The following is a 22,067-nucleotide window of genomic DNA, read 5'->3' as shown; positions in this document are numbered from 1 at the left end:
GGATGGCACAAACCACAGTAGCCCCATCAAAGTATAACAGAGATGAAGCATTCCTACCGCATGGTCATGCTGCAGCCATCAGAATGTCATAGCATTAGACATTACTCACGTGTTTGTGGTGACGCTGGTGAAAACAAAACTACCGGGCTGCCAGTCATGAAAGTCTAGCGCATACAATTATGTACAGTACATAATATTAAATAACAAACAACTATGTTACTAGTTTATGTGTTACTATACTTTTTATCACTGTTTGAGAGTGTACTCCTTCCACTTATAAAAAAACAAACTTAATTGTAAAACAGCCTCCGGCAGGTCCTTCCAGGGGTCTGCCAGAACACATTGTTATCCTGGGACAAATCCATGCCTGTTATTACACGTGGAGATCTTCCAGTGGGACAAAATGTGTAGGAGGAGACAGTGATACTGATGATCCGAGTAGGCCTAGGCTAATGTGTGTGTCTGTGTCTGCATTTTTCTTTTTTTTTTTTTTGAGATGTAGTCTTGTTCTGTCACCAGGCTGGAGTGCAGTGGCACAATCTTGGCTCACTCAACCTCTACCCTCCTGGGTTCAAGTGATTCTCCTGCCTCAGCCTCCTGAATAGCTGGGACTACAGGCATGTGCCACCACGCCCAGCTAATTTTTGTATTTTTAGTAGAGATGGGGTTTCACCATATTGGCCAGGATGGTCTCCTCAGTCTCTTGACCTCATGATCCACCAGCCTAGGCCCCCCAAAGTGCTGGGATTACAGGCGTGAGCCACCACGCCCAGCTGTGTCTTTGTTTTTAACAAAAAAAGTTTAAAAAGTAAAATTTTTAAAAATTAATTTAAAAACTAAAAAAGACTACAGACTAGGTATATAAAGAAAATATTTTTGTACAGGTGTACAATGTGTTTGTGTTTTAAGCTAAGTGTTATTAATAGAGTAAAAAGATTTTTTAAAAATTAAAGTTATAGGGCCGGGCACGGTGGCTCACGCCTGTAATCTCAGCACTTTGGGAGGCCAAGGCAGGCAGATCACGAGGTCAGGAGTTCGAGACCAGCCTGACCAACATGGTGAAACCCCATCTCTACTAAAAATACAGAAAATTAGCCGGGCGTGGCAGTGTGTGCCTCTAATCCCAGCTACTCAGGAGGCTGAGGCAGGAGAACCACTTGAACCTGGAGGCAGAGGTTGCAGTGAGCTGAGATTGCGCCACTGCACTCCATCCTGGGCAACAGAGTGAGACTCTGTCTCAAAAAAAAAAAAAAAAAATTAAAGTTATAGGAAGCTGAGATTAATTTACTATTTAAGAAAAACATTTTTAAATAGGTTGAGTGTAGCCTACATGGACAGTGTTTAAAAAGTCTACAGTAGTGTGCAGTCATATCCAGGCCTTCACATTCACTCACCACTCACTCATTGACTCACCCAGACCAACTTCCAGTTCTGGAAACTCCATTTGTCATTAGTACTCTATACAGGTATATCATTTCTTAATCTTTTATACAGCATTTTTTATTGTACCTTTTCTATGGTTAGATACACAGATACTTATCATTGTGTTACAATTGCCCACATTATTAAACATGGTTAACATGTTGTACAAGTTTGAAGTATAGGAGCAACAGGCTACACCATATAGCCTAGGTGTGTAGTAGGCTACACAATCTAAGTTTGTGTAAGTGCACTCCATCATGTTTGCACAATGACGAAATGGTCTTACTTCTCAGAATGTAACTCTACTATTAAGCAACTCATGACCATATTTTGCAGCTCTGTTATTAGTGCATAAATGTTTAGGGCTTACTTGTCTCCATAATAAACCCTTTTCTCATTATGTTCTGAAATGTACTTTGTGTGATATTACTATAAGTAACTCCAGCTTTGATTAGTGTTGGTATGGCATCTATTTTTTACTTTTTACCTGTGTTTTTAATGTGTTTTCTTATAGGCATCATATATTTGAATCTTGCTTTTTTATACAACTTGACACTCCTGTCCATTTAATTGGGGATTTAAACCATCTAATTTTAAACTTAGGTTTATGAGTTTAATTTTCAAATACCTGAGGGTTTTAAGATTTTTAAATTTATTTCTAATTCCATATTGTAATTAGTGAATATACAATTGCAATTTTTAAAAAGTATACTAAGACTTGTTTTATATTCAACTATAGTTGGGATTGTTCCATGAGATTTTGAAAAATGTGTATTATGTAGCTGTTGCATTTAATAATATCTGTCAATATGCTAAAGTGCCTTCCTAATGTTATTTTAATGTTCTATATTCTTAATAAACTACATGTCCTTATTCTATAGATTAGAAGGAAAAAATCCATTCTTGTAGATTTTATGTTGCCTATTAGTTCTAAGAATTCGGGGGTACTATGTTTTTCTCCAGTCTGACAGTCTCTGCCTTTTAACTGCAGAGACGTTTAATTACTGAGTCAACCATCTTGCTCTTTGCTGCTCTTTGTTTTCTACTTGTCACACCTGGTACTGGGTTTCCTGCACCTGTCTTTTTTCAGGGGAAAGAAACCAGTTGATCCCACTTTAGCATCTAACTTCATCATCTCTATTGACCTCTTTCTTTTTTTAGTGGTTGCTCTGAGAATTATTATATGCAACCCTTACTTATCACAGTTTACTCTGAATCAATATTGTATCACTTAACACATAGTATTTTTTTAAAAACTTACTTCCTTTTATTACCTGGCCTCTGAAATCCCCACCCTAACAGAATGGTTTTAAGGTTCTATTTTTTAGTTATATGACCTTAACCTTTATATGTTCTTCCTTCCCTCTGCACTCTTTTTGTTCACTTTGTCATATACTTATTTAATTCACTAATTTTCATTTTTATTTTTATTGCTATATATATAAAGATTATAAATTTTCCTATTTCTATACATATCCAACAGATTCAGATTCTGATATGCAGTGTTTCCATTACCAATATTTTATAAATTCTCCAATTTCAGTTTATATTTCTCCTATGATACAAAAATTGATTAATATATATAGTATTTACATTTACAGGCAGAAAGTCGTTTCATTCACTGATTTTGTTACTGCTTACCAATTTTATTGCATTGTGATCAGAGAATATTGTCTGTATGAGTTCTATGTTATGGAACTAAAAATTTCTTTACAAACAAATGTATGTTCAACTTTTGGTGACACCCTATATATGCTCAAATAAAAATTACTGGGGAACAAAGTTCAATAAAAATTTAAAATGATATATTTTACTGCTCATGTTCTGAGCTCTCTCTTCTATACCTCTCCTACCTTTCTGTCCCCCTGACCCACTGGGAACTGCAGGTAGATGTTAAAGTTTCCTATGAGGGACTTTATTATCTTATAGCATCTTTCTGCGCCTCATTCTAAATGCTTTCTCGATTCTATACTGGTATTCTTGTTAAGTACCAAGGCTGCAACTCCTGCTTCCTTTTTATTTGTATTTGCTTGATATATCTTTCCTTAACCCTTTAGGCTTTCTGATCCAATTAATTTTCTGTGTGAAAGAGCCTGCGTACTATGCATCTTTAGCCATATGAATTGATCAACTGTTCTCTAATTTTTAAAATCAAATTTATTTTTTGGTGAGGTGTGTATTTTCTGGTCACTACCATTTTGCCAGTGTCCCAGTAGCCTGCCTTCATCCTACTCTCCTTGCTTTGACAGCTACTATTGAGCTCGTCAACTTTCAATAAAGTCTCTGACTGCCTTTCCACCCACGTAGCAACCAATGAGCTTCTTCTATTTTCTCCTCCTCTTCCTGCTTTTCAGCTGATTATTTGAGGAAGCGTATAAAATTCATATATACTGTACCATCTTCCACTCATCCTCCCTCCACTGTTTTATTCTTAGGTCTGTTAGATCTTCAGTGTTCACCATAAAACTTCCATCCAGGTCATCTATCGGCTGGGCAGAGCTAATCCTCTGCAAGATTATTCACAAAAGGCTCATGTGTACAACACACCTGAATTCTGTATGCTTGACACTGCTCTCCACAGAATTGGCACTTGCAGGACAGTCTTGAAGGAGCAAAACACTCCACTCACACATTCTTCCCCTGAGCCTCCTGGAAAGGCTGTGCTGCTCTTGTATGGCTCTGTATGCTGAGAACACTGACACCAACCTGGCCCCTTCCAGCTGTGGGGAGCTGGTCATTTTCCCAGGGAGATCAAAGGATTTTTCCCTGTATATGTAAAATATGACAGCAGTTACACATCTTGGAGCTTTCTCACGTGCGTGCTGGGCCCTTTTAGTGTGTACCTTCAGACATCCTTGTATTTAATAACACATACTTGAGCTGTCAATGTTTCAAACCGTTTCATGATTTTGTTTCAAGACTCTCATGTTGGGTATTTCTTGCCAATCTTCCACATCTATCAACTTCTAGTCCTTTTCACCTCTTTGACCATCTCGTTTCCTTGACTCTCTTCTTTACAACCTCCCTATCTCTTACTGTGCATCCCCCACAGGCACGCTGTGATTCAGTCCTCCCTTCTCAGATGCTCACATTCAGTGTTCTCCTGAGTTCAGTTGGCCTTCTCATTCACATTGTCCTGTTTTATTCTTGAGCTTTTATTCTTACATTCTTGAGAAATTTATTCCATTTTGATTCTTGCGTTTTTAAATGTCTGATTCATGGTGTTCTTTCCTAAGTACCATTGTTTGGTTAGTTACATTTAAATCAGGCTTGTTGCACTGTTACAGAATTACTTTGCATTGAGGTTTTTTCTTTCCTTGTTTTTGGAAATTTTTTATTAATTGAAAATTTGCTTCCCACTTATCTGTTTTCTTCTGTTAATAACTACATTGGCCCAGGCACGATGGCTCTCATGTCTATGATCCCGACCCTGTAGGAGGCTGAGGTAGGAGGACTGTGTGAGCCTAGGAGTTTGAGGTTGCAATGAGCTATGATCACACCACTGCACTCTAGCCTGGGCAAGACAGCAAGATGAGTTTCTTCTTCTATTCATAATAATAAGAGCTGTTTTTCTTGAATCTGCACAAATAGGAAATCCTATTCCAAGGATGGGGGTGGAATCTGTTTCTTAGTCCAAGAGTGCCTTCTTCTACAGGCACAATAAAGTTCTATGTCTTCAATGAAAAGCATCCTTTTGGATGGTGTGGGCTGACTCTTCTGATTGTTGTTATAATGTTTCAGGAAGGTCAACTTTGTCTTTTTCTTCCTAACCAAGACTCCTAGAGCCACCAACTCTTTACCAGTGCCCCTTGCCCCTATACATTCCCCTAACGTCACTTCCAACCTGTACTTTCTCCACAAGTCCCTTCAATGTCCCAAAGCTTTACTTACCCAATTCATTCACAGGATGCATTATGCTACTTAGGAATTCTTTTTCTTCTGCAAAACCTGGATGATATCAGCATCCCAAGACAATCTCCTTCTGCTGCACCATCCTGGCTCTGGAGCTAACTGTGTTATTTTGGATATTTTCCCCACTTACAGTAAATTGAAGTTCACAGTATTTTCTGTCTCACATTTCTGCTAAACATGAGCTACAGATTAAACTCTCTACTCTCACAGTTAGCCTGTATGATTTTGGAAGGCTGTGTGGTATGTAACAAAGTTAAGTGGCCACCATTATCCTAAGGGAATCAGAACTTATGAATGAATCTTTTTAAAACATCTGTATTTATCATTTCTCTTCTAAGCTGAAGATCCTTCGATGGGTTCTTCCAGTCAAGCCATTGATACCTTTCTAGTCCGATATGCCCCAGCCCTTGTCACACCTGCAGACTGAGCCATACGCTCCCCTTTGAACCAGGTTTTTCAGCCAACCTGCACTTGCTCTACGACTTCCTTGTACTTCCACACATTGTCTAGTGAACATTTCCAACTTTTCAAAGTCAGGAGCAATATAAATTAGAGGAAAGAGCAAGAAAAGGAAAGGAAGAAAGCAAATAATATTTCAAATTCTTAATAGTGGTTACATAAATAACTTTTCATTTATCTTACCAAGGGTACCTTTTTGTAACATTTATTCTCATATGTTGTCTTTAATAAGAACATGTTGTTTTCATAAAAACTGCTTTTGTTTTAAAAAAAAGATATGAGTTTATTTCAGAATTCACTCCATGATATTTATCACCAGGTCATGCTTCCTCCTCTGTCCCTCCATGAACATCTTATGCATGCTTGTGTGCAGCACCTATGGAAATAGGCAGCTACAAAAGGCCCAGTGCCCCAAGGGACTGTAACAACCTCACAGGTGCCGTGCTTCACATTCCCACAGTCTGCACACTAACTGTCACACTACACAAGCTCTGTAAATGCTTTTTCACATTCCCACAGTCTGCACACTAACTGTCACACTACACAAGCTCTGTAAATGCTTTTTCACATTCCCACAGTCTGCACACTAACTGTCACACTACATGAGCTCTGTAAATGCTTTTTCACATTCCCACAGTCTGCACACTAACTGTCACACTACATGAGCTCTGTAAATGCTTTTTCAAGTGATGACAACTGCTTGCCGATCCCTGCATGTGACCAACAGAAGTATTTTTAAAATAACTGCAGCAACTACAAATAACCTGTAGTCATGTACTAAAATCCCTTACTATAAAGCATTTATAGTATCAGTTACAAGCTGTTAAAATAAAGCGTTATTGAGTCTCTCAAGCCCTGCTAGTCAGGGGCAAGGTGCTTCCAGCTTTAACAAAACTCTATAATAATATAAGTGTGTGGCATGAAATATACATACGTGTATAAAGAAACATAACATGCATGTACAGACTCACATACATATAAATACCCACCCAACTCAGACAGTAAAAAGCTAGACAGGATGTGGATATGATAGTATACCAACTATTCAGTCAAAATGAAAATAAATTACTTCATTTAACTGTTTCACAATATTTTAGGAGATAAAGATCTTATTAATAAATATGCTAAAAAAAATTCCAAAAACTGTACTAAATGGATTCAAAAGACATATTTAATATGGATACACTTAAGAACTTCAAACATTATATAGGTTTTCCCTTCCTAGTTTGAAACTTCTGTTTGAATTTATTCTTGATTGAATTATTGTCTCAAAGGTTTGCTACTTTTAACTTACACAATAACTCTATTTGTATTGAACAACAGGTTTAACTTACCCTGGTAAATGTGCCTTCAAAACTGTGAATGTCCATTTGTGGTTTCTGAGCATAAACATAAGCACTGATAGAAAAAAGGTCCTGGAATACAGAACATTTGAATTGATTAGAATGTTATAGTTTAGTAAAATTACCTGGAAATTTCTCATTTGCTGATTAATATTGTTCATATATTATTTACCAAAAGCGATCATTGATTTTCTTAGATTTTTGTGTGCCAACACTATAAATTAGAATGTCAGATAAAGAAAGAAACCATTTTTAAGCTTGACAGGGTGTGCTCTTGAACAGCAGGTGTGAGTCAAAATCATGCAGGAGACACTCACAACAGGCAGCCCCGGGGCCTGTCCAGGGGGCTCCAATGGTAGAGGTGGAGCCTGTTTAGGAATATCTTGAAGTCACCTGGGTATCAAAGTATTCAGGGGGAATTAAGGAACTATCGCAACTCCTCATAAGTTTTATAAAAGTTTAATAAATTCCTAGATCTGTTTACATGTTTTCATTCAAGCAGGCACTGATCACTATAAGCTAAGGGTGGCCTTCCTTACAGCCACGAAGACATGCTTGTCCCGTGTGTCTGAACCACATGCTCATGACGCATACTTATAAAATCACATGGGAAAGCTTTCAAGAAACACACATCATAGCTACTTTCATACCATTAATTTTGGAGCAGAAAAGACACAGGGTTTAGGTTGCTTCATTCATTGGCTACACATAAAGGTTAAATCAGAAAGTCTCCAGAGGCAAGGCTGAGCCTGGTCTCCACTCGACGCCACCCCAGTGCCTCTTCTCGCTGCTGACTCTGCTCTATGCTTTTGCTGTCATAAATCACAGCCAGGAGGAGGATCATATGCTGAGTCCTGGGAGTCCTCCTAATAAACCATCTAATTTTGGGTGGTCTTGTGACCCGCCCCCCCCATGACCGTTTAACACACAGAATTTGCCATTTTTCTATAATTTCCATTTCCATTCTGTACATGTGAGGGTATAAAGTTCTGTCATGGCTGCTAAAACTCACACAGAAACCTCCCAGACTCCCAGACATGAAGAAGCAAAGGTGAGAGATTAGGGTGACCACAGCAGCTGCAAAGTGAGAAAGAAATGGAAGCTCAGAAAGGAGAGTGCTTCAGAAGGGGCTGAATCTGTGTATGATGTCATTCTGACACCTAACCTATCATGCCCTAACCTATATCCACTAAAAGAATGGAACCAAGAACACCACAGCAGCTCCCTAATGCCAGAAAGGTAGAGTCTAGAGTTTGACTTCAGTCAAGTTAGCTACCAGTTAAAACAGAACCAAACAAAAAACCAGTACTCTTCAGGAGAACATAACAGAATCCTGAATCCTGCCTCTCTACAATGAATCATTTAAAAAAATGAAGAGATGATCCAAATTTCTAAACATACAAAGAAACAAAAACACAAGGTCCATACTCAAGAAAGAACATGATCAGTGAAGACTGGCCCTGAGATGATCAAACTTCAGCATTAAGAAATGAGAATTTCAAAGCAGCTTTAGTACATCTTAAAGAAAAACATGCTCCTAACGAGTAAGCAAGTAGGAAATCACAACAAAGAAAGAGAAAGTGTATTTAAGAACAGAGAAGCACATGGAAATTCCAAAATTGAAAAAATGCAATGTCTGCAATAAATTCTTTAGATGGGATTAACAGATTACAGACGATGGTGAATCTGAACTCGGGTCAAGAGATAATGATTCAAAAAGACATAGGAAAAAATTATTTTGAACACGAATACAGTCATAGAACCATGAAGGGAATATCACAGAGTCTAACATGCATGTAACTGGGGTTCAGAATGAGTGGACAGAGAGACGATGAAAAAACAAAAACTACTTGAAGAAATAACGACTAAAAATATGCCAAATTTATTGTCAGCCAGAAATGTACAGATTCAGGATGCCCAGAAAACCCCTAAACAGATAAATAAAACTTAAAAATATCAAAATCAAATTGCTAAAAACCAAAAATAAAAAAAAAATCAAAAATACCTAGAGAAAAATAACACATTATACACAACAGAAGAACTATCAAAATACCACTGATTTCTCATTATAAATAATGGAGTCAGAAGACAGTGGAACAACAAAATATTTAAAGTGAGGGGTGGAGGGTGTGGAGGGCAGATTTGTCAAGCCAGAATTCAATATCCAGCAAAAATATTCATTAAGAATACACGTGAAATAAAGACTGTCAGATAAGTAAAATGAGAACTCCATTCCAGCAGACATCCACTAGAGGAATATCAGCAGAGGTCCTTTAGGCTTGAAGGGAAACAATATCAGGCAGAAACTCATATCTTCAAGAAGGAATGGTAAGTAACAAAAGTAGTAAATATCTAAGTAAATATTAAAAAAAAAATCCAAATCCTATTTTTAATCTTAATTCCTTTAAAATATAAATAAAATGGGCCAGGCACGGTGGCTCATGCCTGTAATCCCAGCACTTTGGGAGGCCGTGGCAGGTGGATCACATGAGGCCAGGAGTTTGAGACCAGCTTGGCCCTCATGGAGAAACTCCGTCTCTACTAAAAATACAAAAATTAACCACACAAGCTGCTGCACGTCTGTAGTCCCAGCTACTCACGAGCCTAAAGCAGGAAAAAACCGGTTGAACCCGGGAGGCAGAGGTTGCAGTGAGCCGAGATCGCACCACTGCACTCCAGCCTGGGTGACAGAGCAAAACTCTGTGCCAAAAATATATGTGTGTGTGTGTGTGTGTGTGTGTGTATGTATATAAATAAAATGGGCTGGAACAGTTTATAATATGTGTAGATATACTACATATTAAAATGTATAGTGAGCTCCTGAACAACATGGGTTGGAACTGTGCAGGTCCACTTATACATGAATTTTTTTCAATAAATTTATTAGAACACTTTCGGAGATTTGTTGATAATCTGAAAAACCTTGAAGATACACCACATAGCCTAGAAATTTTTTTTAAATGTTTAAAGTTAGGTATAACATGAGAACATAAAATGTATGTAGACATAGTCTATTATATCACTTACTACTATAAAATATACACAGATCTATTACATAAGGTTAAAAGTAAAATAAAACCTAAACACACAGGTCGTGACACCATCTGCAACCGAGTGACTTGCAAATGATCCTGAAGATGCAGTATCAAACCCTAACTGCACAGAACTAAGTGCAGTACACACTGTGCTCCCGGAATCGTGTTGCAGCCCCTCCTGCTGCTGCTGCGGGGAGTGCGTCTGCTGGAAATGTGGTGCGGCACCACTGACCTCTGTGTGAGCCGTCTCCGTTCCAGGACCCTGTGCCTCTGTGTGAGCCGTCTCCGCTCCAGGACCTGTGCCTCTGTGTGAGCCGTCTCCGCTCCAGGACCCTGTGCCTCTGTGTGAGCCGTCTCCGCTCCAGGACCCTGTGCATCACAGTACCGAGTGCTCGCTCATGGTGCTCACATATTTTCCATCGTGTTTAGCGTAATACCATGGCGTGAACCTTGAATAACACCACGAGACCAATAAGAAGTGCTTCTAGTGATGCTGGAAATGTTCTCAAAAAGTAGACAAAAGTCATCACACTACAAGAAAAAACTGAGTTGCTCAGTATGTGTGGTGGATTAAAGTCTGCAGCTGTGGCTGCCCACCATTTCAGACAGACAGCTCACCTTGTAAACAGGTGATGTCAACTTGTGCTATCAAAAAATACAGTACTGTACTATGTAAGTGTATTTTCTCTTCTGTATGATTTTCTTAATAATTTCTTTTCTCTAGCTTACCTTATTGTAAGGACACAGTATATAATACATATGACATCCAAAATATGTGTTAATCAACTGTTTAGGTTATCGGCAAGGTTTCCAGTGAACAGTAGGCTATTAACAGTTAAATTTGGGGGCAGTTAAAAGTTTACACATACATGTTTGACTGCATGGGGGATTGATACCCTTGACCCCCATGTTGTTCAAGGGGACTGTATAGTACAAAGGGTGGGTGGGGGAAATAGGTCTATTCAAGGATAAAATTATCTTTTTTTTTTTTTTTTTGATGCAGTCTCGTTCTGTCGCCCAGGCTGGAGTGCAGCAGCAAGATCTCGGCTCACTGCAACCTCTGCCTCCCAGGTTCAAGAGATTCTCTGGCCTCAGTCTCCTGAATAGCTGGGATTACAGGTGCACACCACCACGCCCGGATAATTTTTATATTTTTATTAGAGACGGGGTTTCATCATGTTGGTCAGGCTGGTCTCGAACTCCTGACCTTGTGATCCACCTGCCTCAGCCTCCCAAAGTGCTGGGATTACAGGCGTGATCCACCATGCCTGGCCTCAAGGACAAAATTCTTGTATTTTGTGTGAAGTGGTACAATTTTCACTTTTCACAATACACTTTTAGTTAAAGGCATATTGCAAACTCTAGTTAAAGGCATACTCTAACTAGTTAAAAAAACTCTAGTTAAAGGCATATTTTAGTTAACAGAATATTGCAAACTAAAAAAAAAAAAATGCTAAAAAGCCAAGAGATAAAATAGTATTCTAAAAATATTCAATTACGGTAAAATTGAAGAAAGATCTAAAGGAAGACTTGAGAAGCCGAGGTACACTTGAAGGCCTTAAGAGGTAACAGAAAGAAACCAACATAAAAAGATTAGAAAAAGAGAGAAGAAACTACTTATCTACCAAGGTCTCTAAAAAGCACAATTTGGTAAGATCAGTTGAAAACTATAAAATAATTATTCTTAGAAGGATTCTTTATTGTAATTATAGCAAAATGGGGGAATAGAGGTAATGTTCTTTATTTATTAATGGGATACTGAAGGAATTTCCATTTGATAGAATGCTTTTTCCATGTAAGGTAAGACAAACTGGTCTTACTGGTGAAGGAAAAGACAGGTGGATCAGAAATTAAAGGAGAGTGGAAATGTCTGAAAGCACTGTCATCAGTAAGAGGAACCACAGTTGATTATAACTTCTAACAAGGATTACAGGGAGCACTGAGGGCTGAGCTAAAACTGGTAACCATCAATTTGTATTTCCCAACCTTGGCCTGTATTCTGAGGGATGTAGAACAATGCATTTTCCACTTTTACTTACTTTTTAAAAATTTCAGCAATGATATATATTTCTAAGAGTTCTTATTTTCCACGAGATCCTTTTTCATAGCTTCTTTTATTTAGGTTGCTAGTAACATCCTCTCAGATTTCTTCAAGTACATTAGACATCTGAATTTATTCTTTTCTGTTCCTGCAACACCTACTTCCTCTGGGCTGGGCTTTTACATTTGCACCCGGCTTTCTCTTTCCTGTTGATTCTACACACGCATTCCAATAATCCTTTCAGAAAAGGGGTAGCACAGCTAAAGGGCGTCCTCATGTTTTCTACATAGGACTCTTGCCTGCCAGATCTCTTCTTAAAGGGACTGGAGAGTTGTATGTCATGCTCAATCACTTAAAAAAAAAATCTTTAACAGAGAAGATTCGATCACTAAAATTGATATGGCGTATTTCATTTCTAGAAGACATATTTACTATTTTTCTGTTGATATTTCATTCATTTTTCTATTTTAATCTATGTGAGTCATTAACATACAACTTTGTAAATTTCTCTGGGTTCCTTGAAGAATGCATGTGAAATAACTGATGCTAATAAAACAGGTAATTATAACAGCAATACTAAAGGGAGCATCCTGTTCTCAGGGCAGCACAGTCCTCTGAGAACTGCTGGAATGGTTCTGTGCACTCCATTCAGCAGCAGCACAGGGGGAATCAGACACTCAACGGGAAACAAAATGAAGAAATGGCTCGGCAGAGACCACCTTCCATCTTTCTTCCCATTTCCTTTGAAAAACAGAACTTTGGAGCTGTAGATGTGTAGGTGGCTTCTCACTTAAAGAATGCATTTCTCAGCCTTCTTTGCAGCTGGTTAGGACCAGGTAACTGATTCTGGCCAGCAGAGCATGCGAAAGGACATGCGCCCCTTTGAGTCCAAGTACTCACCAGGCCTTTCCTTCCGAACCTCCCCTGTGGGGCAGTGTAAAGGTGGGGCAGTCACTGGAACCCACCCTGCAAAACCACGTATCAGACATGACAAAGTTGCCCTATCAGCCTTTGACCACCCACCTGGGCTACTGTGAGGGTGAAAATCTGTTTTGATTTAAGGTGTGTCAGTCATGTTTCAGTACAGTAAACAGAAGCCACCCTAGACAGTGTAGCAGAAAGTGATTTCATACACAGAACAAGATGCTTCCCAAATCAGTGAAAGGACGAAGTTCAGGACTGAAGCTCCAAAGCTACTCTCAGAATGTTACCAAAATATCCATCCAAGGAAAGCACCACGGCAAGGATCACATCTGAGACACATGGTTTGGAGACCACCATGCACATAGTGCACTTCCACCCAAGCCCTGAAGCTGAAGTGTGGGAGCAGGAGCTCAGACCCATGAGGACACCTGTCAGCAGAGAATACACAGGCAAAAAGATACCTCCTCCTCACTCCTGCCTTACAAGCTCTGTGAAAGTACATTCAATGTGAAACCGAATTCACACACCTTTCAAGAAACTGTGAAAAATACGTGCAGGCTAGTTTCCAAATTTCTAAAGAACAGAGGCTGCAGGAAGGGTGGACTAAAGGTTGAACATACTAGTTTACCACAGTGCAACTGTTACAGTAGCTTAGACTATGTATTAACTATTAACAGCAAAAATTTATTTAAATTAAGCTAGTTTACACAAAAAGAAATATTCTCTAGTAACTTGAGAATTATGAAACTTCTACTAGAATGTTTAATAAGGAGACAAGTGATTCCAGGGATAAGGCAAGTCTGAGAATCACTCATCATTTAAATATGACACTGTCACAGTAATTTTCAAAACATGAAACTTTCAAACCTCAAACTACCTTTTGATACATGAAAATAAAAAACAGGCTGGCAAGCTCATTTCTACAAACACATCAGCATTTAGAGTAATGCATTTCATCTAGTAGACATCAAATGACTGAATAAATGGCACAATAATGAGAATGTCATTCGAAGCTTTTCACGATAATTTAAAAATCATTCTGAAGTTTTCAATAATGGAGGAAAGCCTCTGCTGTGAGGTCAAGGGCAACATTTGTTCGCATTACTTAAAGGTCATTAAAATACATCCTTAATCATAACATGTGGTTCATTACAAATAAAATTGCCTTTCGTTCAATAAAACTAATTAAATGTAAATGGTATTGTTTACTGCTATATGGATCTTTTGAAATAAATCAGCATGTCATGATTTATTGAAAATTACTGTGGCCTTGTGGTTGTTAATAAATTTGTTTGATCACAAAAGCCAGAAACATATTTCCCAAATGTCTACAATGCCTGAAAACTGTGCCTCTAGACAGCTCTGAAGACACAAGAAACTGCACCTGCCATTACAGGCTCTGCAGCAAAGTTATTATTACATGACTCTGAAATTTTAACTCTCTGACCATATTAAGTCTCTGAGAATATAACAGAATGGACAAAGGTTATTCTTGGCTGTGTCCTCAGCTCTTCCAGACGAGTTCTTAGGTCTCTAAGTTTACTCAGCCTGGCTGTCACCATGGACACAGTCTGATGTGACACAACTGTGATACAACATACAGCTCACAACACAGAAGACCCTCAGATCTATACCACGAGAGACACAAACGTCAGGACGAGGGACGATTATGGGCATAAGCTATTTCATGAAAAACTCAAATTGCCTTGCCCATATCCATAATGAAATCAGAGCTTTCTTCTCTATAGAAAAAAGATCTATACCTAATATGCCAAGTTACGTGAAGCTAAAATATAAAATTGATTAATGAATCAGATATTCAGTTGAACTTCCTTTTTTCCTAGGATATACTGCTTTTTGGTGGTGTGGTCACAGCAAAAATTAAAATGTTTTCATTTACCATACAGTTATGTCACTAAAATCCTTAATCAGATTCTGTATCAAAGTGTACTGGCCACAAAAATTTTAAAGTTGCATTGTATGAATTGTTTATTTTAATTCTGTAAATATTTTTGAATTTATATATGTGTATCTGTCACTAATAAAAATAAAGTATCCTTATAATATTGAAGTAATAAAATGTCACTTCCTATAATCATGGCAAAGAGCATTACTCAAAGTTATAGATAACAGTATGAAAAATTGTAACTATTTCATAAGGTGTGATTTCCATGCAATAACTGCACGTTTAAAGTGTACCATTTTGTTTCGATGTATGTGTATGCCCGTGACCATCACCACCTCAACATACTGAACAAAAGTATCCCCGTGCCCCCATGCAGCTCGCCTATCCCTGCACTGCTGACCTCTATCACCTGCTGATCGCTCGCCTATCCCTGCACTGCTGACCTCTATCACCTGCTGATCGCTCGCCTATCCCTGCACTGCTGACCTCTATCACCTGCTGATCGCTCGCCTATCCCTGCACTGCTGACCTCTATCACCTGCTGATCGCTCGCCTATCCCTGCACTGCTGACCTCTATCACCTGCTGATCGCTTGTACAGAATTGTATGTTAATGGAATCATGTACCAATATCCTTGCGTGGCTGGATTTTTTGGGTTTTTTTTCAGACAAATTTTTTCTAATATAGTGTTTTGATTATGTACTTTCTTTTCTACTACACTTAGCAAAATTAATCTGTTAGAAAATTATCATTTAGTGTGACTTGCTCCCAAGCTGCCTACTGCCAGCGACCCTAGAATTCTTGGAAGGTTCCTCAGGAGGAGGATGCAGAGGGTGGGGCTTTTGTCCAAGTGTTACAGCCAACCAAAATCCCTTCCAATCATTTAAGGACTCATATTATCCCTTTAGTTCTGCAGAGATTACTTGAGGATGCACACAAGAAAAAGAAGGACACAAGGAGGAAATAAGTAACCATGAAACAGTAGCACTAACCCAGCAATCAGTTCCAATTACACCAGAAAGTCAATAGGCTGCAAGAACGTTTCTATGATAAAACTTACCTTAATACATAGTATGAGAATAATAAGCTAGATGTCAAGTAATAAGATAATAGAACAGACTTATTTCACAACATAAAAAAAAAAACAAAAGCAAGTCAAAAACCCTGGGAAGCAGAGCGAGGATGAGAAAGGGCTGAGGAGGGAAATGATGACACAGAAGATGCAGGCTGGAGTGACGCAGGATTCTGCTCAGCTCATAACATGAAATTAAAAAAAAAAAAAACAAAACCTACTTAACCTTAACTCTAGAACAATTCTTTAGCCACACATACTAAGTGAAACGATTCAACTTCCCTCTGCTAGGTCTTTGTGCATCAGCTGGAACTGTAGGAACTATTTTAATAATTATAATAGTGTAAATGCAAATTACTTGGCTCTCTTCGATTCCACCTACTGACAAACATTTAAAAGTGGTTAAAATGATAAATGAATATTGGTGGGCAAACAGCCTCCTGGCACAAGACAAAGCCTATAAATGCATAAAGAAAAACATATAAACAATAAAAGAAAACATATAAATATTTACCTAAATAAAATTTGAAATATTTACATGGCAAAGATATTATAAGGCCAGAAGTTAAGAAACAGATTGGAGAATATATTTGCAATGTGTACTGGGTAAAGTTATGGAGAAACAGATACGCTGATACCCTGATGTTGAAAAATTAGAATTGTATAACCATTTGGGGACAATATTAAATTTGTGCTAAAATAAAAATCTAACAAAAAAGTTCTTCAGTGAATGGTACTGGTGCAACTGACTGTTTTTCTTTTTTTTTTTTTTAACTTTAAACTAAAAAAAAAAAAAAAAAAAAACCTCCCCCCAAAAATGGTAGATAATCAGATTTTGTATGGAAAGCAGGAATTATTTTAAAACTAATTATTTAAAATATAATCATGAGTAGAAACAGCTAAAGCATAAAACCAAAAAGCAGAAATCATTTTAAAAATATTGGTAGGTCACATTATATAAATACACTGAACTTTTATATGGGCAACAGAAACTATAAACGAAAGTATTTAGAAAAATTGGAAAATTAAAAATTATTAAACTTTAGCAGATAACATGAACAGACTTAGAAAATAAAAATATGAGAAATACACTTTCTTAGGTAAGAATTATCTTCAATCTCACACATTGAAAAACTAAACAAATGTAAATTTAAATGGGATACCATTGTTACAGTTATCAGATCGGAAAACAGTGAAAGATTAATTGATTAATTAATACACAGTAGATAAGTTGCCTAGTCTTCTGAAGAGCATTTTGGCCAAATAATCAAAATTCTTGAAATATGCTTATTTTTTTAATCTAGAATTTCAAAATGATAACTTTTAAATTTACCTATATCAGGTCAGCTACAGAAGCTATAATTTGTCAGAAACTATGCAGCTAATAAAACACTTGCAAGGATACACAATTCCCAACATGAAAGGATGACCCATAGCATACTGTTGAATAAATATTCTACTAGAAAAAACAGTAATATACAGCATTATCCAACCATGCAAGAATGTGGCTAGGGGAAGGTACTGTCAGAAAGGATTTATACCAAAATGCTCGTGATAGCCAATGCAGACTGGCAGGTTTTTTTCTATTTTGTGATTTGTGTATTATTTTCAATGCACACATTGCTATTAGAATCAGGACTCAAAATTGACGTCCACCTCTTTTTTAAAGGAATGCCCCCGAAGAGAGGGCAGGAACATCTAAAGGTGGCAGAAGGGGCGGCATCCAGGCTCTGCAGGGCGGTCACAGGCCTCCCAGCAGGTAGATCCCTACCAACAAGCAAATTCTCAATAAATAAATAACTGTTTGTTTGTTTTAGTTTAATTATAATTTGAAATGTCATGCAGTTTGTTTCATCCACAAAGAACTTAATATTTTTCATTAAAAATTAATCAAGGGGCTTCTACAAGCCATGTTGTGGTAACTAATATGAGACTTGCCCTCCCATGAAAACAACTGGAAAATGGACAATATTTTATAAAGTATCTATTTTCAGACACTAGATACAGTGCCCCAGGGAGAGGAGAAACAAAGCCATGTGCCCCACATAAGCCCAGGTAAAGAGATTTACCACTTTAGACAGCAGAAGCCAGGCAGTGGGAGGCAGCTGTTCTGAATTTCGGAGACTAAGACCAGAATTCAGGGAAACTGACAGCTAGCATTTGCAAAATACTGAAAAGAGCAAGGAAGAAAAAGAATTGCAGAAATACGCAAAGTGTTCCACCTGAGTGTTACTGAAAGTGAGTACACACAGCATACAGGGTAACAGTATGTCTGGCCAAAGGAGAACCACAGAGCTCCAGCCCCAACCACCCGCAGAGACTACAGAGTTGGAGAGTTGAGTTTTGACTAGCCAGAATTCAGAGGCACCTGTGAACCAGCAAGGATTTCAGTAGTTATCAGCAGGATCCCAGCAGGATAATGCTCTAGCAATAGGATTAATTAGCATTCCAATAAAGGAGCCTGTAGGCCTGTAACAAAGTTTAAGAACAAGCCTTGAAGACATCAAGTTGACCCACAAGTTGTTTAACTAATTTAATAAAGATCAAGATACTTTAAAGATAGAAATGAAAATCTCAGACATTAAATGTAACACTTATATACTCAGCATACAATAAAAAATTACCAGACATGGAAAGAAGCGGGAAAGTATGGGCCTATAACGAGGGCCAAAAAATTTAAATAGAAACATACCCAAAAGTAACAGAGATAAAGGAGCTAACATACATGGAATTAAGCATTACAAACCGTTGAAATAGTCCAATGAAGCCATATACATATTAGGAAAGAATAGAAAAGGTATTTAAACAACAAAAAATGAGAGAAACGTTATGGAACATCAAGAGATTACAACACTCAGAATAACAAAATTCATTGGGTGAGCTTAACAGAAGACTAGATACTGAAAAAGATAAATGTTAGTGAATTTAATGACAGAGCAACAGATACTATCAAAATTGAGTTACAGAAGGAAAAAAAAGGCTGAGGAAAAAAAGAGTAAGAGAGCATCAATGGCATGTGGGAATCTAACCACTTGATATTCCCATGTCATTGAAGTTCTTACTCTTTTTTGATATGAGTAGTTAGACTAATTTACTTGATATTAGTAGTTAGACTAATTCTGTTGGTCATGTCTCAGAGGGGTTTGGTCAGAAGGAAAGATAAGAAAAATAAAGGCTGAAAATCTTGAAACTGGATAAAAACCATGAAACTCCAGACACAAGAAGCCCAACAAACCCAAGCAAGACAAATGAAAATGCATCATCACACTTAAATTCCTGAAAGCCTGTCAAAACAGGAAAGACTTTCCAAACGCCCACAGAAAAAGGCACAGAGGATAAAGTGGAGTCAGGGTAAGAATGCCCGTAAGCATCTTTTCAGGACTATGGATGCCATAAGATGAAATAAAAGCTCTGAAAGGCAAAGATAAATGAAAACTTCAAAACATCCTTCAAAAGTGAAGGCAAAATAGGCCCAGTGTGATGGCTCACACCCTTAATCCCCCACTTTGGGAGGCAGAGGTGGGTGGATCATCTGAGGTCAGGAGTTCAAGACCAGCCTGGCCAACATGGTGAAACCCCGTCTCTACTTAAAAAAAAACAAACAAAAATTAGCCACGCATGGTGGTGGCACAAGCCTGTAATCCCAGCTACTTGGGAGGCTGAGACAGGAGAACTGCTTAAACCCAGGAGGTGGAGACTGCAGTGAGTTGAGATTGTGCTACTACACTTAAGCCTCTGTGACAGAGCGAGACTGTCTCAAAAAAAAAAAAAAAAAAGAGAGAAAAGAAAAAGGCAAAATAAAGACAATTTTCAAACAATCAAAAATTGACAATCTCTAGCAGACTTCACTACAAGACACGTTGAAAGACGTTCTTAGAGCTAAAGGAAATTGGCAGTAAATGGAAACTTGGATCAACACACAGGAAAGAGAAGTCTCAGAACAGGTAAACACATGGGTAAACGGAAAAGATTGTTTTCATTTTTTACTATCTTTAAAATATGCTTGACAACTTTGAACAAAAAAACCAGTAGTGCACGGTGTGGCTGATAATATGTAGAAGTACGACAGATGACACGAATACAAAGGATGGGAAGGAAGCCATGGACATCCACTGTGCACAACTCTTACACTGTAAGTGACATGGAGAAATACTGTGGTAAGTTAAAAACACCCACTGGAAACATGATAATGACACAAAACAGAACTAATGCACATAGCTAATCAGCCAAATGGAAATATAACACAACACCAAAAGATGAAGAAAAGAAACAAATGGGATAAGTAGAGCCTAAAGAGTCAAATGACTGACTTCAGCTCAACCACATTAACGATTACCGTAAATGTACACAATAAAAATGCAGCAATTCTCAGAATAAAAAAAGCAGTACCTACTTTTATTACATTAAGAAACACTTTAAATTCAAAGAAAAAGATAAACTAATGGAAGATAAAACATAAATTAATGGAAGATAAACCATGTAAATACTAATTTTTAAAAAGCTGAAATTACTATAATATTAAAGAACAAAATAGATGTCTCAACAAAGAATATTACCAGGAATAATGAAACGGCAAATTCAACAAAATATAGTAATTTTGAAAACGTATGAACCCAGTAACAGTGCTTCAATATAGATAAGGAAACAAGTAACAGAGCCAAAAGGAGAAATAGTTCCATCTACAAAAGGTATGGGATCTTAAAAGTCTTCTTCAGTAATTCAGAGAACGAATGGTAGAAAACAACTACAAAACTTTTTTAAACAACACTTTCCATTAGCTTGACCTAATGAACATTTACAGAACATCCAGGCAATAGCAGAACAAACATTATTTTAAAGCTCACATGGAATACTGACCCAGAGAGTTCATATGCTGGGCCATATCACAAGTTTCAATACATATGAGAGGACTGAAATAGAACAGAATATGTTCCGTGACCATAAGAGAATTAAATAACAATAAATTACCAGACACTGGGAAAATCCCCAACTGTTTAGCAAATAACAGTGTATTTCCAAACAATCAAGGATGAAAAGAAGAATCATGAAGGAATTAGAAAATATTTTTAACTAAATGAAAATGATTTTTTAACTAAATTATTATTTTTAACTAAATCCCCAACTGTTTAGGAAATAACAGTGTATTTCCAAACAATCAAGGATGAAAAGAAGAATCATGAAGGAATTAGAAAATATTTTTAACTAAATGAAAATGATTTTTAACTAAATTATTATTTTTAACTAAATAAATCAAAATCAAAATTTGTATGACACAGGTAAACAATGCTTGGAAACAGGTTTACAGCTCTACAAGTTTATAAATAGAAAATAATAAGTTATAAAATCAAAGGTCTAACTTCCACCTTAAGGAGGAAGAAACAAAAAAAAATTATACATAAACTATGTAGAATGAAGGAAATAAAGAGCAGAAATTAATAACACAGAAAATGAACAAACAATGAAGATAACCAATGAAACCAAAAACAAGTTCTTTGAAATGGTCGATAAAAGAGACAGGATATAAACTAACAATATCGGGAGTGAAAGAAGGAATCCTAAAATGGCTAAAAAATAATGGAATATTATGAACTTTATGCCATTAATGTTGTCAACTTACATGAAATGAACCAATTCTCTGAAAAACACAAATTTCCAATGAAGAGAAAATCTGATTAACTCTATACCAAAGAAATTCAATTCACAATCAAGTGTTTTCCCAAAAAGTAATCTCTTGGATCAGATAGTTCCAAAAGTGAATTTGTTCAACATTTAAAAAATAAATAACACGAATTTTATGCCAACTATTTTAAAAATTACAGGAGGCAAAAAGACTCCCCAACTCATTATAAGGCCAGCTTACCCCCAGATATCAAACTAAAGACATTAAACAAAAGCAATACAGATCCATATGTTTCATGAACATCAACACAAAACATCCTTAACAAAATATCAG

General features: G+C 37.2%; 1 protein-coding gene across 12 annotated transcripts in view; it reads right to left on the bottom strand.

Annotated features, from left to right (window-relative positions):
* The window catches only part of ATP9B (ATPase phospholipid transporting 9B (putative)), a 305,109-nt gene that overhangs the window by 179,190 nt on the left and 103,852 nt on the right, over nt 1-22,067 (bottom strand). For all 12 annotated transcript variants that reach the window (XM_009252491.4, XM_002828331.6, XM_054538120.2 and 9 more), the window contains one exon: nt 7,128-7,208. In XM_009252491.4, the coding sequence (XP_009250766.2) occupies nt 7,128-7,208 (81 nt within the window). The remainder of the gene's footprint in view (nt 1-7,127; nt 7,209-22,067) is intronic.

Source organism: Pongo abelii, chromosome 17, assembly GCF_028885655.2.
Source record: "Pongo abelii isolate AG06213 chromosome 17, NHGRI_mPonAbe1-v2.0_pri, whole genome shotgun sequence".
NCBI lineage: Eukaryota > Metazoa > Chordata > Mammalia > Primates > Hominidae > Pongo > Pongo abelii.
The sequence above is the reverse complement of the archived record's forward strand: the minus strand, read 5'-3'. Positions and strand labels throughout refer to the sequence as shown.